The following is a 25,371-nucleotide window of genomic DNA, read 5'->3' on the forward strand; positions in this document are numbered from 1 at the left end:
ACATTGAGACACTTCAATGTTCACCGATTTGTGCTTTGTAAATGATTTTTAATCTAAAAGTCTAAAAAAGCTCTCATTGAAGAGTTGAAATTCTTTTTTATCTTGTTTTCCCCCATAGATTCTAGTTATTCCTCCCGAAGAAGAGCAATTATTAATAAAAAAAAATGTGAAGACTACAGAGAAAAAAAAAAGTAAAAAATTTAAGTTTTGTAAATAATTTGGTTTCTTGAGATAAATTTTAAACTACAAGAGAATTCATTTTAACTGAAGTGAGAAGGAACCTTTTAGCTGCCTTGAGAAACCCAGAAAGAGTTCCCGTGGCAAAATATTTATTAAGCTTTCTATTTCACATTCTGTTCTCTGAAAATCTGATCTCTGAGACGAGTGTGCATCAGGAAATACAGTGGGCTGACTTCATCACTTGCACCAATAGGTGGGGATATTGAAGTACAAATAGCTTTGTGTGCCCCACCTCTTCCTCTAGTTCTCTTTGAATTTGTCCTTTCTGGTATAATGTGAGCATTACTTATAACTCCATGCTTGTACTAAGCCCTTATTTATTAAAGAATAAAGGCTGAATTATTGCAATACATTAAGAATATGAAAGATGATGAGTTTAGCTCGACCACTCAGTGGCAGGCGGCTCACAAAATTAGATTTTTCTCTCTTTTTTTTCCCCTGTGGTGTGACGCGGCAGGAAATTAAGTTATATCTACCCCCTGTAATTTATTTTTCTGTCGGCCAACTAAATGAAGTTATTGTTTATGTCTGAAGCCTAGCTTGTTATAAGGCGAAACAAAATAAAAGCGCATGCGAAGCTTAAAAAGGCAAGCTCCCCTCCAGTGTCATATTAAATAGGCAGGGGGAGAGTGGGCTGTGATTATCTGACACCTCAGCTCATCAATCATGCCGTCTTTTCCTCAGCTACTTCAGCTCCACTAACTAACGCTGTTAACCCTGTCCTCATCAGTCAGCCTGCTGTCAGCCAGCTAAGAGGGCGCCTTACATCGTCGGTCAGGCCCGTAACAACTTCCCTCCTGCTCGTTTTCATTCAAGTACTCTGATAAGCAGGTCAGTGAAGTGGTCATTTGTAGGGCTGCAGCTTTTGTTGGCAGGAGTAAGACTGATGTAGATAATCTACGGAGGGATCTTCCATATTATTGGTTTGAGGGACGAATAAAGTTTTTCATTTCTCCATTTAAAGGTGAATAAAACGTTTTACTTTTTCCATTTTTCTGTTAAGTTTTTAAATACAAAAAATGCTTTTAGCTTTATAGATACACTGTATGGATAAATCAGTTGATAAGCAGGTGTAACTAGAGGCATGGCATGATGAATTTAGATGAATAAATGGCCCATTTTAGGAGGGGTTAAAATATATATTAATATTGACAGCAATTTTAAATCTTTTTTACACTGTAAAATTAACCGTTAAGGTTTTGACAGTTAAACTTAAAGGTATAGTGGAGGATTTTTGTGAATTTTTCAAAAGATCCACCCTCTCCCCTTTAAAAAGAAAATATGCACATGGAAAACTCTGTACCCGCTCCTGAGAGGGAACGCCTATTAAAGCCTATTTCTTCTCGTGCACGCTCTGTTTAAAAGTTGCTGTTTGCATCACTCATACCAGCTTACTTTCCAAAAGAAGATTTGCAATTTTTCCACTATGTCAGACTCACCAGTAAGTGAAAATGGGGACGAGCACGTAGGACGGCCTTACGTAAACATATCATCAGAATGGTTGACAAGTAGGAGGACCACTTATTTTGATGATCCACCCTGGAAAAAGAACATCCTCCATTATACCCTTAAGAGGTGGCAGTTTTTTCTGTTTAAAGGTGATTGTCGTTCATTTTATGACAGCATGTAATTCACTGCAGTAAAGATACAAGGTGGGGGGGAAGCAGGAAATGTTTGTGAGCCACGTGTCTAAAGACTGATTTAGCTCCAAAATTGTGGGTGACCACAGTTGTTGGGGAGGCAGGGGTAAGATCTTTCCACAATCTGCAACCCGCTTTTTTATACCTGTTGGCTTTATTTACTTTGGTATTAATAGACCCAGGGCATAGCACCACATTGCCACCAGGAGGTCAGGACACCATGGTCTAAAGATTGTTTTCTTACATTTTGGATTTCCAAAAGGTTTCACTATAGCATGTTTCATGACAGAGATATGTGGAAAACTCTAAGGCAGGGATCACTAACCTTTTTAAGAATAGAGGCATGTTCATGGGTACTGAGTCACAGGATGGGCTACTAATACTGACATATGAACTGGAGGAGTCAGAGTTCACCTAAACTTCATTAATAATAAACCTATTTCTATTGTTTCTTTACATTTCTAATTTGCTTCTAGATATTGTCATTTTGAAATACCTGTAAATGCTTATATGTTTTAAATTATTGATATGACGAAACACTCTATAAATGATAAAACATAACAGCAGCAGCATCCCGTTGGTGACCCCTGCTCTAAGGGATCAAACTTAGAAGGTTAACTGTATCACATTCTGATTATCTTTATCAATATTTTAAAACAATAGAGTTTATTGACTAGCTTCTTCGTGCAATTAATGGGAACAAAATCACATCTGCAGGTTCTTCCTTGTTTGTTTTTTTTCATTCTCAGTTTTACACAAGCACAGGACATGTAAAAGATGCTGTGTGGACAACTGAATTATCCACATGTGCTTCATTTGAAGTGAATAACTCGTGCCTTTTAAAAGACACAGGATCAGTTTGAGCTAAAGAATCCTAAAAGCATCTGGATGAAGTTTTTTGATGTCAAAAACAGTAAAGCAAAGTGTCATATTTACTTTTAGCATAAATGGTTTTAATCCAAATTCTGACAAATTGCTTCGGTCAGGGATTGTTTCCATAATTGAAGGAGTTGCTCCCAGCTGGCTTCAAAAAATATAAACTCTCTCCAAAGAGCCGTGATCCACTCCCTAATCTCTCTCAGCTTGAATCAACTTTATTTGATCAATTTATTCTAAATTGCTTCTTGCCCCTTTTTTATAACTGTTAAATAACTTACCAAATTTAAAAATAGCTAAATTTGCGTTTCTGTCCTACCATAAAAAGAGTCCACACTGAAAAGTTTTATTAGTTGACTGATTAGGAAAACATAGTGTTTCTGAAGGGCCAGTGTTAATCTAAGCAGAAAATTGTCAGAATCAAGCATATTTCTGCGACATAGGCTGGATAGTTTCATTACACTTTATGTTCTGTCTGTAATTACAGAAAGCAGAGTCATGTTCCTACCGCTATATGTCTATACATCAGGCTGCAACAGTCAGGTCCACACATCTTGGATCAGTCCTACTTCTTGTATGTGTACAATGGAGCCTGTCAGGCTGCTCATGCAACCAATTTAGATTAAGTCAGTCCTAACTATGAGTGATGGGTGAGATAGGTCAGTTGCAAAAGCTATTACATAGTGGAAGATTGTTCAGAAATGACCCCACACCCTCTCTCTGCACAAAAAAACACTATACTAAAAGGAAAAAACTGCACAACCACATGAATGTCCACAAAATAACGCAGCCCATTCTTTACTCATGTTAGAAACGACCTGCATATTATACGGCTTGAGTGCCAGTGACATGAGGCCAAAGCAAATGAATCAGAATGGAGCTTGAAACGGAGCGGTGTCTGCTCCCATTAACCTGCACCCAGGTTGAAGTCCCAGAGAGCAGCCGACGTACTTTCCTGTGCAGAAAGAGAGGAATTTTTCTTTGAAGAAAACGCAATGTTCTCCAGATGCTCATGAGAATGGCTAAGATGAACCATCATTCAGGCTGTACTTGTTTTTTTTTGACATTTGAAAGATCAACAGTGAAAAAATGTGCCACAAACATTCCGGCCATCTAATAGCTCCAAAGAAACCCTTTCTTGCTCAAAGCTGCCTTGTAGCATACTTATTTTTTTTATTTGTGAATTTGTGGTTTCATATGGACACCAGGTTTAAATTCTTTATTGTGAGTTTTAAAATCTTTCCCTGCATGGTATGGACGTATTTTAATATCCTCTCCCCATGATTGCATCTATGGTGTGTATAATTTATGGTTATTATCCATTTCCTGAGCAGGGGAAACTGCAGGCCAAAGTTAATCTTTGGACATAAAGACAGATAGTATCAGACGAATGGGCAGGAGTGGGGGGAGGACATCCCTCAACTCTTTTAGATGACTTTCAGATGAAATATTGTAATGAAACATCCAAAATCTGTATCTTGTTTGCCCCAATTTTCTGACTTCAATATGCATATAAGAGAGCACCAGTGTCATCATTCATATTCATAGTCACTACTATCCTCCCATCTGTCATTTTTTTAATTATCTTTACCACGCCATTTTTTATTATGCCACCATAATATGCCCCCCAAGGATTAATAAAGCCTCTCTCAATCCAGGATCTCGCTTATCCGTAACTGTGAGAAGCTGCCAGCCCAGGAGCACTTTATTGTTCAGGAGTATCTGGACAAGCCCTTCCTGATGGAGGGCTACAAATTTGACCTGCGCATCTACATCCTGGTCACTTCCTGTGACCCGCTTCGCATTTTCTTGTACAAAGACGGCTTGGTTCGCATGGGCACCGAGAAGTACCACTCACCCAACGAGGCCAACCTGGTGAGTCAGAGGATCTTTATTTGTGTGGCAATTTTCTGCAAGCAGATTTGAAAATGCATACACCCACACAGTCATAGATACATTGCTTTTAAATCATAGCAGCTCAGTGATCCCTGCAATGAATATTTAAATTTAATTACATTTTTTACTATGTGACATAATAATAGACACAAAAAACATGGAAAATATGACCTAAAAATAACCACTTAGCAGGTATTTACTCCTATAAACACTCAGCAGGGTACGGTCAAAGCTGTCATTTTTTTCCTACGCATGCACAGAATGTGTGGACAGATTGTACACATGCAGCTGAGCAAAAATGTCTTCCTGCCAGATGTTTTCTGTGATGTCAAACCATTCATATTTGCCTTTAGGTTCTGCACCTGCTGAAGCACAGACTGTTGCAGATAAAGGGGGATGTATATGTTCACATGCGCACAGCTTTCATTCAAGCAAGATACATGCTTGTGTTAAGCATACACTCACACATGTATAGAGATGCTGGGCTCCTACAAAGACACAAGCTTGTATTGTCTCAGTGAATGACACATGATGGAGCGAGCGGCATCATGGAGATGGATGCTCCATTCCTCGGAGAGCGGCCTCCTGAGAGCCATCCGGGGCTGCAGTGGCCTGCAGGCATGGCGTTAGTCTTTGTCGGATGGGGACAAGGATGTGTTGTCTTTGAGTTTGAAGGATGGTTTGAAAGGACAGGGGTAGAACAATAGTTATAGGGTGGACAGCTGTTGTCATCTCGTTCAGTGATGCACGCACAGCCTATGAGAACAAATGGTTTGCTCTGTTCCTACTTCTTTTAGTCTCGCTACAGTTTACTGTGTTGTTTATTGTTATTCTCCAAACTATAAATGTTATTTTGGAAGCTGTTTTTTATCAAATAAATAGCTTTTTTTTCAAAATGTTGTAAGACATTTGATCTGAAATGTCATTTGGAATTTTGCTAATTACAGCATCTATAATTGTTCCCAGTTTGTTGAAAATCTGTAGGTAAATAATTAGCTGGCAGAAAAATGTTCTCACAAATATATAAAAGTTTTAGCCAGTTATCACTAAAGGCTGCTCCCTTTAGTGGAGTTGTTACCTCTGAGGTCAGGTATGCATTATAGCATACATGTTTAGGTAATAGCATCAGGGAGCAAGAAGGAAAATGTAAACATTTCTCAAAGCAAAGGGATTCACGATTCCCGAACCTTAATAGTTTGTCATATTAGAGTCATACGTTTGCTCATATCTTTTACCACATTTTATATGACAAGCAAATGCAAATCAGTATAAATTATGAACAAGTCTGTTTTTTTCTCCTTATTATAGCTTAAGCTTAATACAGGCTGGATTAAATAATTTCTCATAGACAATTTCCCAGTCTCACTTCATTCTGACTTGTATTTAGGTCTGGATGTAAACTGTGACATTCTAACTAATGTTAACTGTAAAAGACAGTGTGACTGAGCCACTCCACCCTAAGGCCTTTGGGTTGTCCTCGTCCCAGCATGATGCTGTCACTACTGTGTCGGATGAGCACACAGTGTGCTGTGTTGGTAATCTGTTGCACATACCTTATTGCATGTAAGGCATAAAGTTTAGGTCTCTCTTTGTGGATTTTGACATAGTAAATATATACATACTGTGAGGGGATATATTAGATTGATTCTATTTACTCATAAGTGGACTTTGGTACAAATTTATACTTTTATTTGTAAAATTTAAGCAGAAGTCTGACCAAACCCCACTAAGTAGTTATGGGAGTAGAAACATGTAGAGTGCAATTTTTTAATTTATTTATTATTATTTCCAGAGGTGTCAAAAAAATATTTATTACTCAAGTAGAAGTATAAATCCTATTGTTTAAAAACTCTTTTAGAAGTTAGAGTATTTACTTAAGTTTTTACTCAAGAAAAAGTGTTAATGTACAATTTTAAAACTAAAAGTATAAAAGTAAAAGTAATGCAAGCTTATAATGGGTACCGCACTACACTATTAAAGAAACATTTTTCCACAGCTTTGGATGATGATTTACTTATAATTAGTTTTCTTAGTTTTATAACTAATAATCAGAACTATTTATGTGAACAACAACCACAAAGAAATAAATTTTCTGGATGAAAGAAATTATTTTGATGTTTTTTTATTCCAAAAAGCCATAACAAAAATGAACTTATATGAAACAAAACTAAGGAGTATATATACATAATTCCTCCACTAAAGTATAGATGGCCAAAATTTCTACTCAAGTAAGATAACAAAATATTTGTACTTTATTGCTTTACACCTCTGATCATTTTGATAGGGTTGACAAGATTCAGGAAAGAAAATGTTCCTATGTTTGCTTCTGTGACTTTCTTTCTCCAGAGCCAGCTCTACATGCATCTGACAAACTACTCTGTCAACAAACACAACGAAAACTTTGAGCGAGACGAGACGGTGGACAAAGGCAGCAAGCGGTCCATCAGCTGGTTCACTGAGTTCCTCCGTATCAACGACTATGATGTGGCCAAGTTCTGGGGAGACATCTCAGTAAGATAAAAACACATCAGTTTCAGATATTTACTTTCACTAAAGGAAAGGGAATGTGTTACAGGAGAAAAGCAGTCCCTAAACACAAACAATGTCCTCAGCTATAAACTCCATGTATACTTTGATATATACACACAGGCTGCTCCTATCAACCAACTCAGGGCTGCGGACAATACTTAGGTTGACTAGATGAGGTTTGATTTGATTGGATATGACACTGATTCAGGGAGCTTGTTTAACACTCAGAGGAAACATCATTCCTGCAGGATGAGCTTTTCCTTTGGAACTCAACTCACACCTCAACCATTTTCATTTACTTTCATCATCACCAGTTTGGAAGATTCTTCAGGTTTTTTTCTTTATTTAGCCCTTTTCTATCCCTGCTGTGCAATTTAGTCCATTAAACCATCTCTTTGCGATTCTGCTCAGGTTTTTTCTCACCGTTTTCACCCTGACTCTTGGTACATAGTCATATGGGTTGCCCGCTGATGCTTGTTCTCACCTCCCTACTTGTCATGCTATGCTTGTATTTAAAGGAATTCTCATTGGCTGATGTTTTCTTCTCAATGAACAATTGTTCTTTTCTCCATAAGCACCTTTTCTTCTTTTTATTAGCTTTTTACTCTCCTTGTGTTTACATTTTCCTTTGTTCCGAGTTCTAAGAGGAAAAGTAGTTTTTATCTCATAAAAATCTTGTCTTTGTTCTTTTTGGTACTGTTTATGATCCTCAACTTTGTTTCATTTTAAGTTGGTTTTCTCTCCTCACAACAAATTTCCCTCTGGTAAAGACCAAGTACGCTGATGGGACTCTTGCTTCTAGTGTGAACATCTGAGATTTGTGCTTCCTCTTTAAATGTGTTGTTTGAGGTTGTGAAATACATTGGGCATAGTTTTTATTTTTTTATTTTTTTATGTGAAATGCCAAGTTAATGGGGCCAGCGTAAGGCCAAATCCAGTCTAGCCATTTATTTTACTGATATTGCCATATATAATCACCATCCGGTCATGGTGACAACAACACAGTTCGATGTTTATACATGTACTGTGTATAGAATACTCACACTTAGTAAGTGTCCTTTATTTGTTTAGGAATAATTTCCGAAGAATTGTAGAGATTTCCGAAAGAATTCAGACTACAGTACGGCAAAGACAAAGAGAGAGCAAAGGTTTCAGTTCATACTCACTGCTCATGTAGGTACTGGAAGGTTCCCATGGATTTGAAAAAATTGGAAGGATGACAGTGAGAATTTCCATTTACAAGAGAAAACACATGAAGACTATTTTCTCGATGATGCACAGAATATGATGTTTCCTTGTATGTATATGGGATATTACATACAAGGCTAAAAAAAAAACATTCCAATTTTTCTTCTTTTTAGCCTTTAAAGAAAAAATTTAACTGGCATGTCCAAGTTTTAGAGAAACTAGAATTTGGGAAGTCAGCCTTTCCACTTCAGACAAGAAATGTGCACTTTGTTTTTTTAACAGCTTATTTTACGACTAGACATTTAGAATCTCCAATGAAGTTCCTCACAGTCATACATAGCTGATACTCTGCTGTTTCATTTTTTATTTATTTTTTTCTTGGATTTGTATATGGTATATACAATAAACATATAGATTATATGTCTTGTCTGCAGCTGAAATGCTTGTGTAGACCATTAAGAAAAAGACAGATTTGTCTTTGGTTTATGCGCAATTTAAACGAAAACCGAATTACAGAAACTAGATCACAAAATCACAGGGCTTATGATATGATTCAGAATGAATGTTTATGTTGAGGAAAACCATTTAGACAATGCAACATTAAAAAAATAAATATAATTTGCATTGAAGAGTCCAAATGAGTTGGATGAATAGGCACATTTGGACAAACATGGGTAACCTAGTGCCATTTTTTGTGCCACAGGGTAAGGTAAGAGGTGATTTGGGCAGGACAAAGGACAGACAAACACACACAGAGCTGGTGTTGGGGTCTTGGGGTACAGACATGTTTAGGGGAGTAGGTTATGGTGCTGAATAGCCTGGGGGTAGACAGTGGATGGCTTGACATATACATGATGGTACATGAGAAACACACAGAGGGAAAAAGGATCAGGAGGGTGCAGCCTTATCAGGCTAAGACCAGACCACCTCATCCCCTCTCTCTTGCACCTAGCAGTCAGACTGGACTGGGCAAAATTGCAGGGCAGCAGCACTGCAAGGCGCCTGCCTGGTAAAGAGAAGCTTTGTGAAAAGTGTTTACATGTTTGTCAGACTGAGCATGTTTCCCACAGTGTTGTAGGCCAATAGGTAGCAGCCAGCAAAGATTTGGGCAAACACAGATGCATGCAGGTTGGATACCACTAGAAACACAGATGGAGCAGCATCAACAGTGGAGAACGTCTGTGTTTGAAGGGAATTCAAAAACAATCAGTGCCAATTACACTGTCTAATTATCAGTTGGTAAAAAAATAAGCAGTGAAAAGAAATAATCTTAGAGTAAACTGTAGCAGTTGTTGTCTCCTCTTTAGAGAATACATATCTTGGTCAAGATTGTTGCATACATTTTGTCTTGTTATTTTATTGATTGTTTTTTAAGAAGTCATGTAGCTTTTGACTAATAAATTTCATGTTGCTTTTGTTGTCTTTTTTTTGTCCTTGCTCTCTGTTAGGAGTTGGTGGTGAAAACACTGATAGTAGCTGAGCCGCACGTTCTGCATGCCTACCGCATGTGCCGCCCAGGACAACCACCAGGGAGCGACAGTGTCTGCTTTGAGGTCCTGGGCTTTGACATCATCCTGGACCGCAAACTCAAACCCTGGCTGCTGGAGGTAACAATCTGAAAATATGCAATTTTTTTTGAGGAAAAACTGTTTTCTTCTATATTTAATTTTAATTCATCTCACTACTTATTTTAAAAATATTTTCTATCATGGAAAAAATACAATTATTGAATCAACATACATTTTAAATTCTGAAGGAATCACTTTTCCATTTACTCACAGTTGTATGCTTCTCTCCTCGTATTAAGGGAGTAAGAGCAGCTGCCCAATTGAAGTACTGCGGCATAAGGAGCGAACAAACACTGATTTTGCTTACATACTCTTTCCCCACACCAAACACCCACACACCATCGAGGATCTATTTATGATTCTTTAAACAGCCAGAAGATACTGATATAAATATAAAGCATTGATTACACTCAAAAACATAGGAATGCCTTTATTTACAGGAGCATTATATAAATAAAAAAAAACTAAAATGACTAAAATGTATCCAGAGTGTGAAAATATAGGTCAAGATCTCATGTTCATTACAAATCAAGGATCCCATAAAATGAACGTCTGCCTCTTAAGGATCGGTCATTCCACAGATGGCTGGATTTTCACTCCGGGATTTCTGTGTTACCTTTCTGATGTCAGCCTGTCAGTTAAAGAGTGACCTAAATCCTTTAACCCAAAGTGCCTGCACCCCCCCCCCCCCCCCCCCCCCCCCAACACACACACACACACACTCCCCTTCCCACAAATTGGACTGAAAGACTGGAAATGCCGCAGGAATCGTAGCTTGTTTTTTTCCCTCTCTTCTTGCCAAAAAAAGAAAATCGTTTTTTTTTTGCAAGTTGCAAGTGTGCAACAAAGTGAAATTTGGGAGCTGTGCTTTTTCAATGGTTATTGTCTCTATTTATTATCGTTCTTTTTTTTTTTATTATAGAATAAAAATGTTGAAATCCATTTCATTTGTTGGTTTATGTGGAAAAGTTATAACTTAAAAAAGAAATGAAAAAAAAGGGGAACTTGGAGGATTGCCATGACGGGGTGTGTGTGTGTGTGTGTGGGTGTGTGTGTGTGCATGTGCGTGACACAGCAAACAGCCGTGAATGCAGTTGTTCCACTCCAGCAGTAATGATCCCCCCTGTGCTACCAGCAGCTCTCTATAACGCTCATCAATTAACATCCTGTGAACACACACACATACACACACACGGTATGTCCTGCTATCCTTACGGGGACTTTCCATTGACTTCCATTCCTTTTGCATTCACTTATATGGCTTAACCCAGACCTAAACCATTACCATCAGATAGCTAAACCTAACCTAAACTTAATTCATACATTAGTCCTAAAGCTAGGCCCCAACTCAAAAAGAAAACTGTTCCCCACGGGGACCGGTGGAGGGTAAGACCCCACAAAGTAGTATATTCCAGGGAAATTGGTCTAACACTGTCCTTGCAAGGTACCAGATACATGGCTTCACACACGTTCAACCCTGTTCTCTTTTTCAAAGAAATTACAGCAACAATCATTCATTTCCTAAATTCAGCTGATTAGTGGGGGCTCCTTTCAACCCATAGAAACAATGTCTACAATCGTTTATAAAGTCAATCCTGAAATTAGCTTTATTTCTCCTTTTTAACCTTGTAGTACGTTTACTCCCACAGGAAACAAAACACAAGAGACAACTGGTGTCCTATGGCGTTTTTTGTTAAGCTGCGTAATGTAACAGAATTTCACTTTTTCCAGCTCGTTTTCTGCTGAAAACTGCCACAGTCCACCTTAGAGACCAAAACATGATGAGAGCACAGAGGCTGGTTTTGACTTTTTTTGGACATTTTTCAGTTGTGTCATCCTGAATTACACGTGCCACGCCTCCACAGGGCCTTTGACAGATCGCTGGTCCGACAATGTTCTCTCTTACTCTTCAGGACGTCAAAGCCAGCTGTTGAACATGCAAACTTGCGGCCAGGAAATGAAAGTTCAACCTGTGTAGACTCAAACTCAGCCGGATACCTGAAAGCTAGATGGTATCATGTATAGGAATCTGTCAGGTGATATTAGTGTTCCTATTTGAATTTGTGTTTTTGTCAGCGGCCTCATGGACATATCTTGGAGGATGAGATGGAAAAAGAAGAATTCCTGCAGTTTACCAATTATATTTTCATAAATAGAAAAAAAAATCTTTTTTTTTAAGGGATTTAAGATTATTATATTTAAGATATTTAAGATATTCTACTTAGTGTTACTGCAGTTTAGTTTTAAATAATTGGATGAGTTTGCTCTAAGATATTATTTCTTCAAAATCTCAGCTCACTGAAACAAGACAAATACCACAAAATCACATACTGGACATAATAGAGAAAACAATCCAAATAGCTGCACACACCTGCTAAATAGCTTGTCACAGGGGTGAAAACATAGAAGACAAGAGCGATGACTCACAAACCGAGGGGAGGCATCAAACAGATGCATTGTGCTCTAAGCAAGTATCGAAATGGGAGAAGAGAAGGGGCGACAAAAGGGAGACACAGGCTTTTGTGTGATCGTTATCTTAATTCTGCAGGGTCTCAACACAAGTTTTACCTTCTATTGACATTCAAAACATCAGTGCTACACACAGAGACGCATCAGCACACGCACACTCGCCCAAATGGCGTAACCCGAGACATTCACTTTCATTAAAACAGGTCCAGACAGCATCTGTGTCTCGTACAGGAGAGGCGTTTCATTGAGACGCAATGTTCGCTGCGCACACACTCACCAGTGGCCGCAATCTGCTGTAACTGTAGCTTATTTGGTCTGAGGAAAGGTTTTTGCTTGCAGCCGTCTTAGTTATCTTAAAGAAATATATTTAAAAATGAAAAACAAAAGAAAAAAAAAATCAATGCACATTCCCTCATAAATTGTTAATGAATTTGATGCCTTAAAACTTCGGTGTGAGCGTCAAAGGGGGAAGACACATGACTTGAAATCTAGTGCGAGCCGTAAGCATTGCAATAGATCACTGGACAAACAAAGAAGGCAAGGGAACAGTTTCATCGACCCCTTCCTTATCCAGGGTGCGTGTCCTGTAAACCAGCATGAAATGGAAAGATATCAGAAGTTTGAAGACGAGGGAGGAGAGAGGATGAAGCACAAACACACATTGAACCAATGACCATTACATTTTCAAGCTTTGATAAAAACTAATATTTAAGAAGCAGAATTACACAATTTACAAATAAAATAAAATAAATCTATAATACAGTATAATAATAATAATAATACAGTAAACGTAAGTAGAGAAGTTTCCACACCCTGACTGTCTGGTTTTTTGTAAAAATTTCAAACCCTATGTTCATATATTCTATAGTAAGGACACCAAACCCTATTTTTATCCTTAGTTTAAACCTTGCAGTCTTGACACAAGTGAAAAAATAATAATTTGCTAAACGCCATATTAATGTAATTACATTTTTTTCATATTTTTTTTCCACATATTAATTTAAATTTCAATAATATTTGATTGAATTGTTTTTATTCAGAACTGAATCAAAATTGAAGACCCACCTTTTCCTCTTACTATTAAAACATATTGGCATCGCTAAATGTTTCCTTTTAAAAGAGGATAAAAGAACATGGACACAGTTTGTATTATCGGTGGGTTAAATTACCGCAAGTCGTTTTATAGGTCTCTTAAAAAAGAATCAATCAGGCAGCTGCAGCTCATCCAAATAGCTCCTGCCAGAGTCCTGACCAACACCAGGAGTGTTGAACACATTACACCAGTTCTTCAGTCACATGCTTTATATTTGTTAAATGGCTTTAGGTCTAAAGCTCTTAATGATTTTGAGCAAATATATATTTCTGAGTTGTTTATTAAGTAAGAACCATGTAGACCACTAAGGTCTGTAGGGACCATCTTACTTATTGTTTTTAGGACCAGATCTAAACAAAGGAAAGGAGTTACTTAGTTCCTCAGCTCCCAGAAAGCATAAAATTTGCAGAGGCAGTAGACTTCTTTCAATCCATACTGGAACATTGTTTTTTACTGCAAGTTTCGATAGAATTGTTACATTTATTGCCCCAATTACTGATCAGTGATTGAAGTTTGAGATTGAAGATTAAATTAGCATTTCAACATGTTTTTTTTCCTTTTTAAACAGTGCTTTTCAAAGCTTTAGTGTTTTTTTTTTATTTCAGTCTATTTCTTTTGATTTTATGTAAATCATTCTGGATTCATTTGTGTATGCATGGTGGCATATAAACAAACTTGCTTTGCTTTCTTTGTGTTTGCACTACTTTCAGAGTGAGATCTAAAAAACAAATGCTGTAACAATGATCCTAATCCTTTTATTTTGTGGCATTGTTAGTCACTGTTACATATCTTAAATGATAAGGTTTTTTATCTTACCTTTGTCTTTATGCAGTATTCCTTCTTCCAGCTGCTATATAGGTGAACTCTAAAGTGCCTTGAGATGACATGTTTTGTGAATTGGCGCTATAAAAATAAACTGAATTGAATTTATATGTTTAAGCAGCCTAATTTAAATATAGTGAGAGCAATTTCTGGTCTTTCTTGCAATTTCTCTGGCAACTAGGATAAACTCATAGGAACGATTTAAAGGGAAAACATGACATACTTAAAATCTTAACTTTTTAAAACCTTGGTTCCTTTGATACCAGTAACCATGCCATGATTTGTAACAAAAAAATACAATATGAAGAAAAAAAAAAACATTGTTTATATCTGATTTTGAAGGCAACAAGAGCAAAATTTATGTCTTTACGGTTTTATCCGAGTTCTGACGGGTAACAATGATTCCCTCTGCTATGATCAGTGGACTGAAGGCTACCCTCATTATAAGCTTATAAGCTCTGGCTCACTACTTCTTTCTTTCTTTTTGTTGTGCATTGTTTCCCCTCATCAACCATAAAACTCCAGCTGCTCAGCTCTAAACAAAAAGAAAGTGTCTTTAATGAGCCTAAAAAAATTTTTTTTTACTCGGTCCCAAGGCAGATTATTCATTTATTTATTTCTTTTTTAGTGGTGGGTTCTTAGCACCTTAAAAGGCTGGTTTGCCTGCTTGTTGAAGATGCGACGAGTGTGCATGTGTGCCGCATCTGTGAATCTAATTTCTATGTGTGTTCTTGTCACGTTTGCTTTAAACGCTCTACGATAAACATACATCACAAGTCTTGCAACTGAGTATGTGCCTGTGTTTGTGTGTCAGAGTGTCAACAGCCTGTATGTGTGAGTGGAGATGTCTGGTCCTGGTCCATCTTGGAATAGCCTTCTGTAAAATGTGTGTGTGGTTGGCCATCCTCCATCCCACAACCATTCGTTTTATCCTTTCAAAAAGCCAATAAGGGATTCGGCTTAAAACACACAGACAGTCCAATTCAGGAAGCAGGGGATTGGGGAGAAAAGGAAGAAATCTATTTTATCCACTTTTATGGTTATTTAGGAGTCATTGTTTGGGGCTGAGACACCATCAGACAGCGGCACAAGAGCAGCTTGATTATTGATGACAACTAAACCTGTATCTCTTCCTTCATCTCCTGTGTTTCTACCTCCGGTCCTTCCTCCCTTTTAGCGCGTCTGTTCAAAGTGATTGGCAGCTAATGAGGCGAGCATGGTTTGGGTCAACTGAGGCAGGGATTTGTTTGTGTCTCTGAGCTTCTGCGTGTGTGTTAAAAGGAGGGAGAGAGAGAGAGAGATAGACCAGGCATCATGGCATCAGACAAGAACAGAACTCTTAGCCTAAGGGCAGCAGTTCTTTGCCCCTTCCTGCAACTTTTCCCTCTCTGTGGTCTGCAACCAATCGTTTCAAGATGAGTTTGGTTTTCCCTGTCCGTCCCTCACAGCCAACATAACCCAGACTTCCTTTCCTTTTGAGCGGGAGTAAAATAGTGTTTGTGTGGGGAGGTGTGTGTGTTTGTGGTAGGGGAAAAGTATTTGTTTGAATGCAATCTACTTTGGCAGCTGTAAACAGATGTCTGACGAAAACACATAGTAGCTTCCCCTGGCTTTTTGTTCTCTAAACACAATTTCACCTTTAGAAGCTGAGATAAAAATTTTATGTCTGCATTTTTCACGCAAGACTAAAGAGTAGCCATTTAAAGCCTCTTAACTATTTTCCGAGGGCTTTTAGAGAAGGAATATGTAGATTAGCCTGCCTTTCATGTATGTCCACAGGAAACTTGAGAAGAATTCCCTAACCCCTGGAAAAGCCCAGTTAAACATTACCGGATATTCAATTTTGTGAGAAATTACTAGATCTGTGCAAATAGGTTTCAACCCCACATGAATTATACGGGCTGAAAACAATAAGCATAAAGAATAAATACAGTATGATATTGTAATAAATATTTCATCCTCCTTGCAGTCTTCTCCTCACCTTTAACTGCTCTTTACACATTTACAGGGTTTATCCTTTATTTTTCCTACCTCGAATGACATGCCCTTTCATGTATGAACCCTAGGTGGCAGTATTGACCTGTTATCCCTGTTTTTGGCTTATGTGAGCTTTATTAAAGAAAAATTAGAATGATGTATGGGACTGCCTGTCTCTATCCACATCCATTCTCCCCCAACATGACTATTTCATGGAATAAGTATCAAATTAGGCGAGCGCAGGCTTTGTATGTGGGGCAGTTGAAAACATACCCCAACATTTATCCATTCATCATCACACACACAGCAGTTGGTGGCTGTGTATTTCTATGCATATGTGATTGAGAGGGAAGGTATAAATGGCATGTTTACTGAGTGGCATGCGGAACTGTTTCTTGCTCTAGTTATGTATTTTGGAGATTTGGTAGGCAAACAAGCAAGGCCATTTTTACAGTACATCCCAGTGTGCTGAATTATAGAGTAAAAAAATCAAATGTGCATGAGAAGAAATGGTCCCACTTGTGTTTCTAAGCTTCATATTCCATTTGCGCTTTTATTGCCTGTGCTTGATAGTGTCTCCGTCTGTTGTTAAAAAAGTAGCCCTCTCTCCCTATCTCCTGCCTGTGAGGTGCACCATCGGCCCCATTGCTCTCCACAGCCGGCAGCAGCCCGCCACACTCAGCTAGAGTTTCCCTGTGTCCGAGCGAACCACTAGAAACGAAAAGAACAGAACAGTGATTGATAAGACGGCTGAAACAAGAGAGCGACTAAACAGGGCGTCTAGCTGTCTGTCTTTTTGTCGCTCTGCCACACACGCTTGATTTCTCTCTCTCTCTCTCTCTCTCTCTCTATCTTCCTCTCTGTTTCCCTTCCTCTCTCTACCAACCTTTCTTATTTCACCATTGTGTGGCAACAAACACTCCTTTCTGACAGCGGCTGAACTGTGCCGATACTCTTGAGTATGCGGGGCCAAAATGGGAGGCTTGCCAAAACAGTAGTTGTTTACCCTCTGCCAGGAATAATAAGGTGTGTGGGGGAGATTGGTGTGTTTTTTTTTTGTTTTTTTTTTCTGTTGCGATTAATCACCGGCAGACCTTACGCTTGTTTTAGTCACTATTCCAGTCCAGAATTAATGTCAATGTGGGGAAGCAATTTGTTGGGGAAATTGGGTTGGTGATTGTTGCTATATCAGAAAAGGTTTTATTATTTTTTTGTTTTGTTTTTTGTGGTTCTAGACAAACCCCAGGTACACCAACGCTTTTAGGTCAACTAATTGTTTTCTTTTTTTTATTAGTGTCCATTGTGAATGGAACAATTATAGATGTCAGTGAAAAAAATGTTTTAACATTTTTTAAATTATGATCTGTGTAAATAAAACATCATGGTTTCACTGACAGAGGAAAAAACAGGCTAACTAAACCAACCTTTTTGATTATTACAGTAATTGCCTCCTAAATCTAATAACTGCTTGTGCCACCCTCTGTAACAACTGCTCTGAGGCCGTTGTAATGCTAGCAGTCAGGCTTCAAGCCCACTCTCTGCAGAATCACTGTAATTCACATAAGATGCTTTATGAGCATGAACTGTGCCACAAGGATCTCAATAAAGTCCAAACTTTGAAAAGGCCCATCCATAACCTCATTTTATTTGTTGCTTTTTGAGATATTTAAGCCAACTTTACAGGCTCTATTTGCTTGTTCTAACTTACATCAGGCCTAGGTTTAGTGGTCTAATTTGAAATCAGTTTAGCAGAAAGTATGTTTATTCTCAATTAATTTACAAATTGACCAACTTGTAAATTTACTAATTCACAGGTTGGTTTAGTCCAAAAGTTGCCATCATGCTGGGCCCCCCTTTAGTTTTTACACCCCACCCCTAGTCAACTTTTTATGTTACTTGCAATGTTAACTGCAGTAAATAGTAAATATCTCCTTTAAATCTCAAAACCCACTTTAAGTGCCATTATTCTAGTTTATAAAATGGTTGTTTCCCATTCTTAAATGTGATTTGCTAAGCCGAGTTCCATTCTGTTGTAAAATACAGTGTAACCCACAGCACATAATATCCCTGCGCTGGTGTCAACGGACGTAGCATTTGTAAAGTATCCAGTCGAAACTCAGGCACCAATATCATCTCCAGTAATTGCAGCTGAGCAACACAGAACAAAAAAAACCTCCCAACGCTGGTCTGGAGGTATGGTATGTTATGTCTGTGAAGTGACAGGAATGTGCGGCTTCCCTCCAGTCGTAGTGGGGTTTAAACTGGGATGACAGGAGGTCGTGGGGCATCCTGCCGCAGCGGGAGAGCTGAGAACCGTAGTTGCTTGGTAACCATGCTGTTCACTCAGTGGTTGGAAAAATAATTCTCAGTTGTATTGTTTAATTATTACTAATGTATGTTTATTTTTCTTTATTTTATGGACAATATGTAGGGTACCCATTTTATAAAAGCAATAAGGTTCCTGAATCATGGGGTGCCCAGCCATTGTAAAATCCCTGCAACCCGCGGCTACTTGGGGGTAATTGCTTTATTGAAGAGGCATTATGGAGTTTTTGCTAGATTGGACCCATTTAACAAGGACGTGTTTGACATCACATCCGCTGAACAGCACGGAACCTCCGACCTGAAGTAAATTAAGGAAAATAGGGTACAGGCTAATAGATGCATCAGGAATTGACTAGTGAGGGGTCAGTCTGTACATCAAATTATGTTCTGTGTACATCAAAAGTAGGGTTAAATAAGAAGGCAATTTTAAAGATATTTTTCAGTAAAAACAAAAAAAAATGTCTCTTTAACTGTGTAGTTTTAATGAATTAAGCATTATCAATATTTTTTTAAATCAATACATCTCAAAATGAGTTTATTTTTTCAAATTGTTTCCCTCATTCCTATCCTGCAAATATGCTACCCCCCAAATAAATTACTAATACATTTTTTTAAATAATATTTAAAATATTCAAATCTGAGCAAAAATGTAACCTTTCCTTTTAATAACTTTCACAACAGCCCGCCCTTCATGGAGTTGGTTTATTAAGCCATTGACCATTGACCAATTTCTGAGCCTCTCAGACATTGGTCAGAGGCATGTACTGTTTATTCTCACTGTAATTCTCTCATTTAAACAAGGCCCACAAAATCTCAATGAGATTTAGCCAAGATGAAGAAGTGGGGATGTGTGATTGCTAATCACATTCAGTATGATTCTCCCAATACTCTGTAGAGCATTGTACTGCATAAAAATCATATTTTCCTTTATGGATTCTCAGTTTTTCCTCTACTGCTACTCAGTGGAAGTACCTTTAAGAACTAGAAGTGTGTTTAGTGAATAACTGAAATAACTTATCTCAAAGGTTTTGACTAATTCTGGGCTGAGAATTAAATGGTCACATTTTTCCCATTTTTTTTAAGTCGTAAACACCGCAAACAAGGCATTTTCTATTCTATTCTATAATACTTTAGGGTTTTGGCCCATTTTAACTGAGATAAGGAGGGTGCATAATAACCATGCAATAACCAGACACAATTACATGTCTCCCAATATGCTCAAATCCTATAAGCTTAAAGATTCATATAGTTTAACCATGTCTTGGTCAAAATACTTACTTTCTATATAACTAGGCAAACAGTGTAAAATAGATTAAACAAGTAAATAATAATATAATAATTATACTGTACTTGTTAGTCTTGTTGGATATCTGAATTTGCTTTTTGACCATTATTTACTTGCATACTATCCTGAGGCGCATCACTCAGATCTCAGGCACACCGAGGGGTCAGAGATCATTAGAACAAACTCTGCATCCAAACCAGAGGAGTTTTTGCTTTGGAAATTAGTCGACTACATTAAATTGAGTCAGTAATAAAATGGCATGTTTTCTTTTACTCTTTACTTTCTGTAATGATCTGTGGACAGAGTTTCAGCCTGTTGATCATTTAACCAAACAGACAGTTGAAATAAAAATAATGAGGCTCCCCTTTGATAAGTTTTATTTCAGTTTCCTTTACAAAGGTTTCTGCCCATAGAGATTTTGTTTTAGATCACAAGATATCAGGATAAATGTGGAATTTAAAGTCTAAACTCCGTGTTTTTGTCAGCCATAAAATGAGCACTAAATTAGTACCATCAAAGCTATTTTTTCACAGTGTTAATTTACATTATGGATCTTTTTCATGTAAACATTTACAATTCAGTAATCAGTAGGAGATCAACCCACATATAGAGACATAGCTGGAGACGTATTTCAGCAAAGCAGCTGAATTTAGTCACTGCAGGGCATTAAATGTAATTGCAGCTCAGGATGATGTATTTAATGCTATTATATGATCGTAAGTGCTTTGTACTATGTGTCTATGTGATGATTTTGTTCCATGACTTTTTGTTTTTGCGTTCAGTTCATATCCCAGTTTGGCAGTATTAGCATAAACAGGTTGGGTGTCACTTGTACTTACTCTCCATCATTAAAACATCCCTCAGTACCTAGGAATCAAACCCACGATCATCATGTTGAGCAGTGCAACTAGCATCTACTTCACCATTATTTCAATTTAAAAGAAGCAGGTTGGTTAAACTTAAAGAATACTATAAACTTTAGACTTAGACTGATTTATTTTGATTTATTTTGTCATCGTGTATACACAAGTGTAAACAAAAAGAAGTTTCTGTAAGAACAGCTCTATAGACAATTTCATTTTTTTGAAGTACAGCCTTGATAAGGTAAGCAGCAGTGATAAAAAAGACATTATGAAACCCAAACCTTCCTAGTGTATGATTTAGAGCTGAAACAATTAATCAGATGAATTGATTATTGAAATAATTGTCACCTCATTTAGTAATCGATTAATCATTAACTGAAGTATAGAGACTCTAAAACATGCCTTTAGCTGATGGAGCCACCCACTTAGACCACGAATTATACCAAGGTTGTATATACACATTTTGCCTTTAAGATAAAAAATACTTTTTCTTTTTTCAATATGATCCATCCGAAAATAATAATCTTTAAGGAACTTTTTGCTATCCGATAATGAATAGAGTATTTGAAAAAATAATCAACAGATTAATCAATTAGCAAAATAATCGTTAGTTGCCGCCCTAGTATAATAAATTTTTGACTTGTGCACACATACAATAACCATCCAAAGTTGAATATTTTTTAATACAAAACAAAGTCGAAAGAATTCCTATGATCCATGAAAATAAATCATCATCTCCTCACCCCCAAGCTGTGTACCACTGCAAAAAACCAAAAGACTGTCAGTTCAAAGAGGGACTAACAGAATTTTACGTTGCCCTATAGTGTGAAAATAATAAGCAATCTGACTAAATTAATCCCGGTTTACCTTACACAATATGTAAGCTCATATATATTATGAAAATGGTTTAAAAAATCCTGCTCCAGCCCATAGTTGAAAGTGAATGTATAAAAGAAGTTATTTTACCTGTACACTTTCAAAATTACATTCACTTTTTCACATTCCGCCATTTGTCTGACTGAACCTCACCATTCTGGCCTTGCTGATATGATACTGAACCAAATTAAAAAATGAATAAAAAGAATGTTCTCATCTGTTCATCTGACATTTTTATTGAATGTGTCTTAAAGCAACCAAAGGCTCTTTTAAAACCCTGCCAGAGTCACTTAAGGAAATCAGAGCGGGGGGTTTTGGAGCCTGCAGGGGTTCATTAGGAACAGACTGGTCCCAACTCTCTCTGCCAGGGAGGAAAAGGAAAGCGCAGAAATATGGGGAGAGGAATGAGGAGAGGTAACAACCAGAGAATCAGGGCTAGTAAATGGAGAGTGGAGGCTAAGCGGCGGCCAGTCGGAAAGCCCTGTCAAAGACAGCAAAAAATAGAGTGTGAATTGAAACTGAGTGTGAGAAGAGGCAGAGCGCAGTAGCCAGGAAGCAGAAGAGAGAGACACAGAAAAAAATAAAAAGACACGAAGAAGAGCAAAAAGAGATAGCAAACACTGCTGTGCCAGTTTTATTCCATGACAGCTTGACACCACAAATCAAACCAAGAAATGAAGACAAGTAACGAGACAACCGTCACCAGGATCACTGCCAGTACGCCTGTTACCTATTGGCTGCGGCACTCGAAAGCAGCACTCTTTTCATTGTGGCTGTCAAGCTGTGGAGAACTCTAAATGAAAACAGACCTCTTCCTTATTTTTCTTATGTAGCAGAGGTGAGGTACGGTAGGTCGAAGTGGAGCTCCGTCCTCAACACACAGAGGGATGCATTGTATACTTTATTTCCATTGAGTGAAAGAGTTGTATAGTGTCTCTGTTCCCTTTTCCCTCTTTGCACTGGAAAGCATTCATCACCCACCTTCTGATAAATGGTTGTTGTTCACACAAAAACACACGTCAGTGCACACATAGCTTCACAAAGCCTCCTCCATACAGGCCCTGTTCATAGTGTTGGGAATTTAGTGCCTCACCTGTGGCTGTGATACCAGAGAACAGATTCTATTTAAAAGAATTCTCAGAAAACTAAGCGTCTATTCCCCTACATACCTACTCTATATCCCTATCTTTTGTAAATACTTTTAACATTTTGCTTATATCCACATGAGGCTTAATTCAATTCAATTCAGTTTATTTATATAGCGCCAAATTCACAACACATGTCATCTCAAGGCACTTTACAGTTCAACCAGATCATACAGTCAAATTGATACAAAGTTTTCTATCTAAGGAAAACCAGTTGATTGCATTGACTCATTGACTCAAATACAATCCCCCACACTAAGCATGCTTGTAGCGACAGTGGAGAGGAAAAACTCCCTTTTAACAGGAAGAAACCTCCAGCAGAACCAGGCTCAGTGTGAGCGGCCATCTGCCGAGGCCGACTGGGGTTCAAGGAGACAGAAGCAGAGATACAAAAAGCAGCTGTAAAAGGCGGCCCCGTCCAGGAAACACACAGCCAGGCAGACGAGCTCCAAGGCAGCTCCCATGCCAGAGGACGAAGAGAGCACATCCACTCAGTCACGGTCAGAGAAACAGGACCACACTGGAAAACAGGCCGATCTCCAACATCTATTAACAAGGGTGTTGATAGAAGCAGCACAGCTGATGTTTTTTTCCAGGATGACGTCACAGCCAAACAGGAACAGACGAGGCAAAGCTACTCTGAGGAAAAGCAGAGAGAGCAGAAGGTTAGAGATTGAACTAACAGATTCTGCAGAATAGGAGAACAGAGAGAGAATGAAGCAGAATGATGAAATGGGGGTCCCTATGTCCTCCAAAAGTCTAAGCCTATAGCAGCATAACTATAGAGATAGCTCAGGATAACCTGAGCCACCCTAACTATAAGCTTTATCAAAAATGAAAGTTTTAAGCCTAGCCTTAAAAGTAGACAGGGTGTCTGCCTCACGGACTAAAACTGGTAGTTGGTTCCACAGGAGAGGAGCCTGATAACTAAAAGATCTGCCTCCCATTCTACTTTTAGAAATTCTAGGAACCACTAGTAAACCTGCAGATTGAGAGCGAAGTGCTCTGTTAGGAACATAAGGAACAATCAGATCTCTGATATAAGATGGAGCTTGGCCATTTAAGGCTTTATATGTGAGAAGGAGGATTTTAAATTCTATTCTTGATTTAGCAGGAAGCCAATGAAGAGAAGCCAGGATAGGAGAGATATGATCTCTCTTTTTCATTTTCATTAGAACTCTGGCTGCAGCATTTTGGATCAGCTGAAGGCTTTTAACTACAGTTTGTGGACTTCCTGATAGTAAAGAATTACAATAGTCCAGCCTTGAAGTAACAAATGCATGGACTAGTTTCTCAGCATCACCCCTGGACAGGATATTTCTAATTTTTGCAATGTTCCTCAGATGAAAGAAGGAAATTCTAGAAACCTCTTTGATATGGGATTTAAATGACAGGTCCTGATCAAAAATAACACCAAGATTTTTTACTTTATTATCTGAAATCAGTTTAATCCCATCCAAATGAAGTGACTGGCTAATCAGTTTCTTTTTCAGAGACTCTGGTCCAAAGACTATAACTTCTGTTTTGTCTGCATTCAGAAGCAGAAAATTAAGAGTCATCCAGGTTTTTATGTCTTCAAGACATGCCTGTAATCTATGTAATGGGTTAGCTTCATCTGGATTTATAGACAGATATAGCTGGGTATCATCAGCATAACAGTGGAAATTAATCCCATGCTGTCTAATAATTCTACCAATTGGGAGCATGTATAAAGTAAAGAGAATTGGTCCTAGCACTGATCCCTGTGGCACTCCACAGGTAACCTTTGAGCGTGTTGAAGATCTATCATTAACATGAACGAACTGAATTCGATCAGATAGATAAGATTTAAACTAGTCTAGTGCTGTTCCTTTAATTCCAACAAAATATTCAAGTCTTTCTAAAAGAATATTATGGTCAACTGTATCAAATGCAGCACTAAGATCCAACAGGACGAGCACAGATACAAGTCCATTATCTGAGGCCATGAGAATATCATTAGTGACTTTCACCAGAGCTGTTTCAGTGCTATGATGAGCTCTAAAGCCAGACTGAAACTCTTCAAAAAGTTCATTATGGTGGAAGTGATCGCAAACTTGTTTGGCAACTACTTTCTCAAGAATTTTGGATAAGAAAGGAAGATTGGATATAGGTCTATAATTGACCAAGTCATCTGGGTCAAGAGACGGTTTCTTAAGCAGAGGTTTAATTACAGCAATCTTAAAAGCTTTAGGTACATATCCCTGTAACAGAGATAGATTAATCACATCTAAAATAGAGGAGGAGATCAAAGGGAATACCTCCTTAAATAACCTGGTTGGAACTGGATCTAACATACAAGTTGAAGGCTTAGATGAAGACAATAATTTTGCTAATTCAGAGAGTTCAACTGGATCAAAGCAGTCTAAACCCGGTTCAGATTCCATGACTACCTCAGGTATAATCGCGGATAGAGGAGTGCTTATGATCTTATTTTTAATAAGATCAATCTTATTTATAAAGAATCCCATAAAATCATTGCTGCTAAGAGCAGGTGGAATGGACGGTTCAACAGAGCTATGGCTCTGGGTGAGTTTGGCAACTGTATTAAAAAGAAATCT

The 25,371-nt window shown here is 38.0% G+C and overlaps 1 protein-coding gene across 3 annotated transcripts in view; it reads left to right on the plus strand.

Annotated features, from left to right (window-relative positions):
* The window catches only part of ttll7 (tubulin tyrosine ligase-like family, member 7), a 110,648-nt gene that overhangs the window by 20,961 nt on the left and 64,316 nt on the right, over positions 1–25,371 (plus strand). For all 3 annotated transcript variants that reach the window (XM_038272161.1, XM_038272160.1, XM_038272162.1), the window contains exons 7-9: positions 4,415–4,631; positions 6,999–7,163; positions 9,818–9,976. In XM_038272161.1, the coding sequence (XP_038128089.1) occupies positions 4,415–4,631; positions 6,999–7,163; positions 9,818–9,976 (541 nt within the window). The remainder of the gene's footprint in view (positions 1–4,414; positions 4,632–6,998; positions 7,164–9,817; positions 9,977–25,371) is intronic.

Source organism: Cyprinodon tularosa, unplaced genomic scaffold (genome assembly GCF_016077235.1).
Source record: "Cyprinodon tularosa strain WSP-4 unplaced genomic scaffold, ASM1607723v1 ctg82, whole genome shotgun sequence".
Taxonomy (NCBI): Eukaryota; Metazoa; Chordata; class Actinopteri; order Cyprinodontiformes; family Cyprinodontidae; genus Cyprinodon; species Cyprinodon tularosa.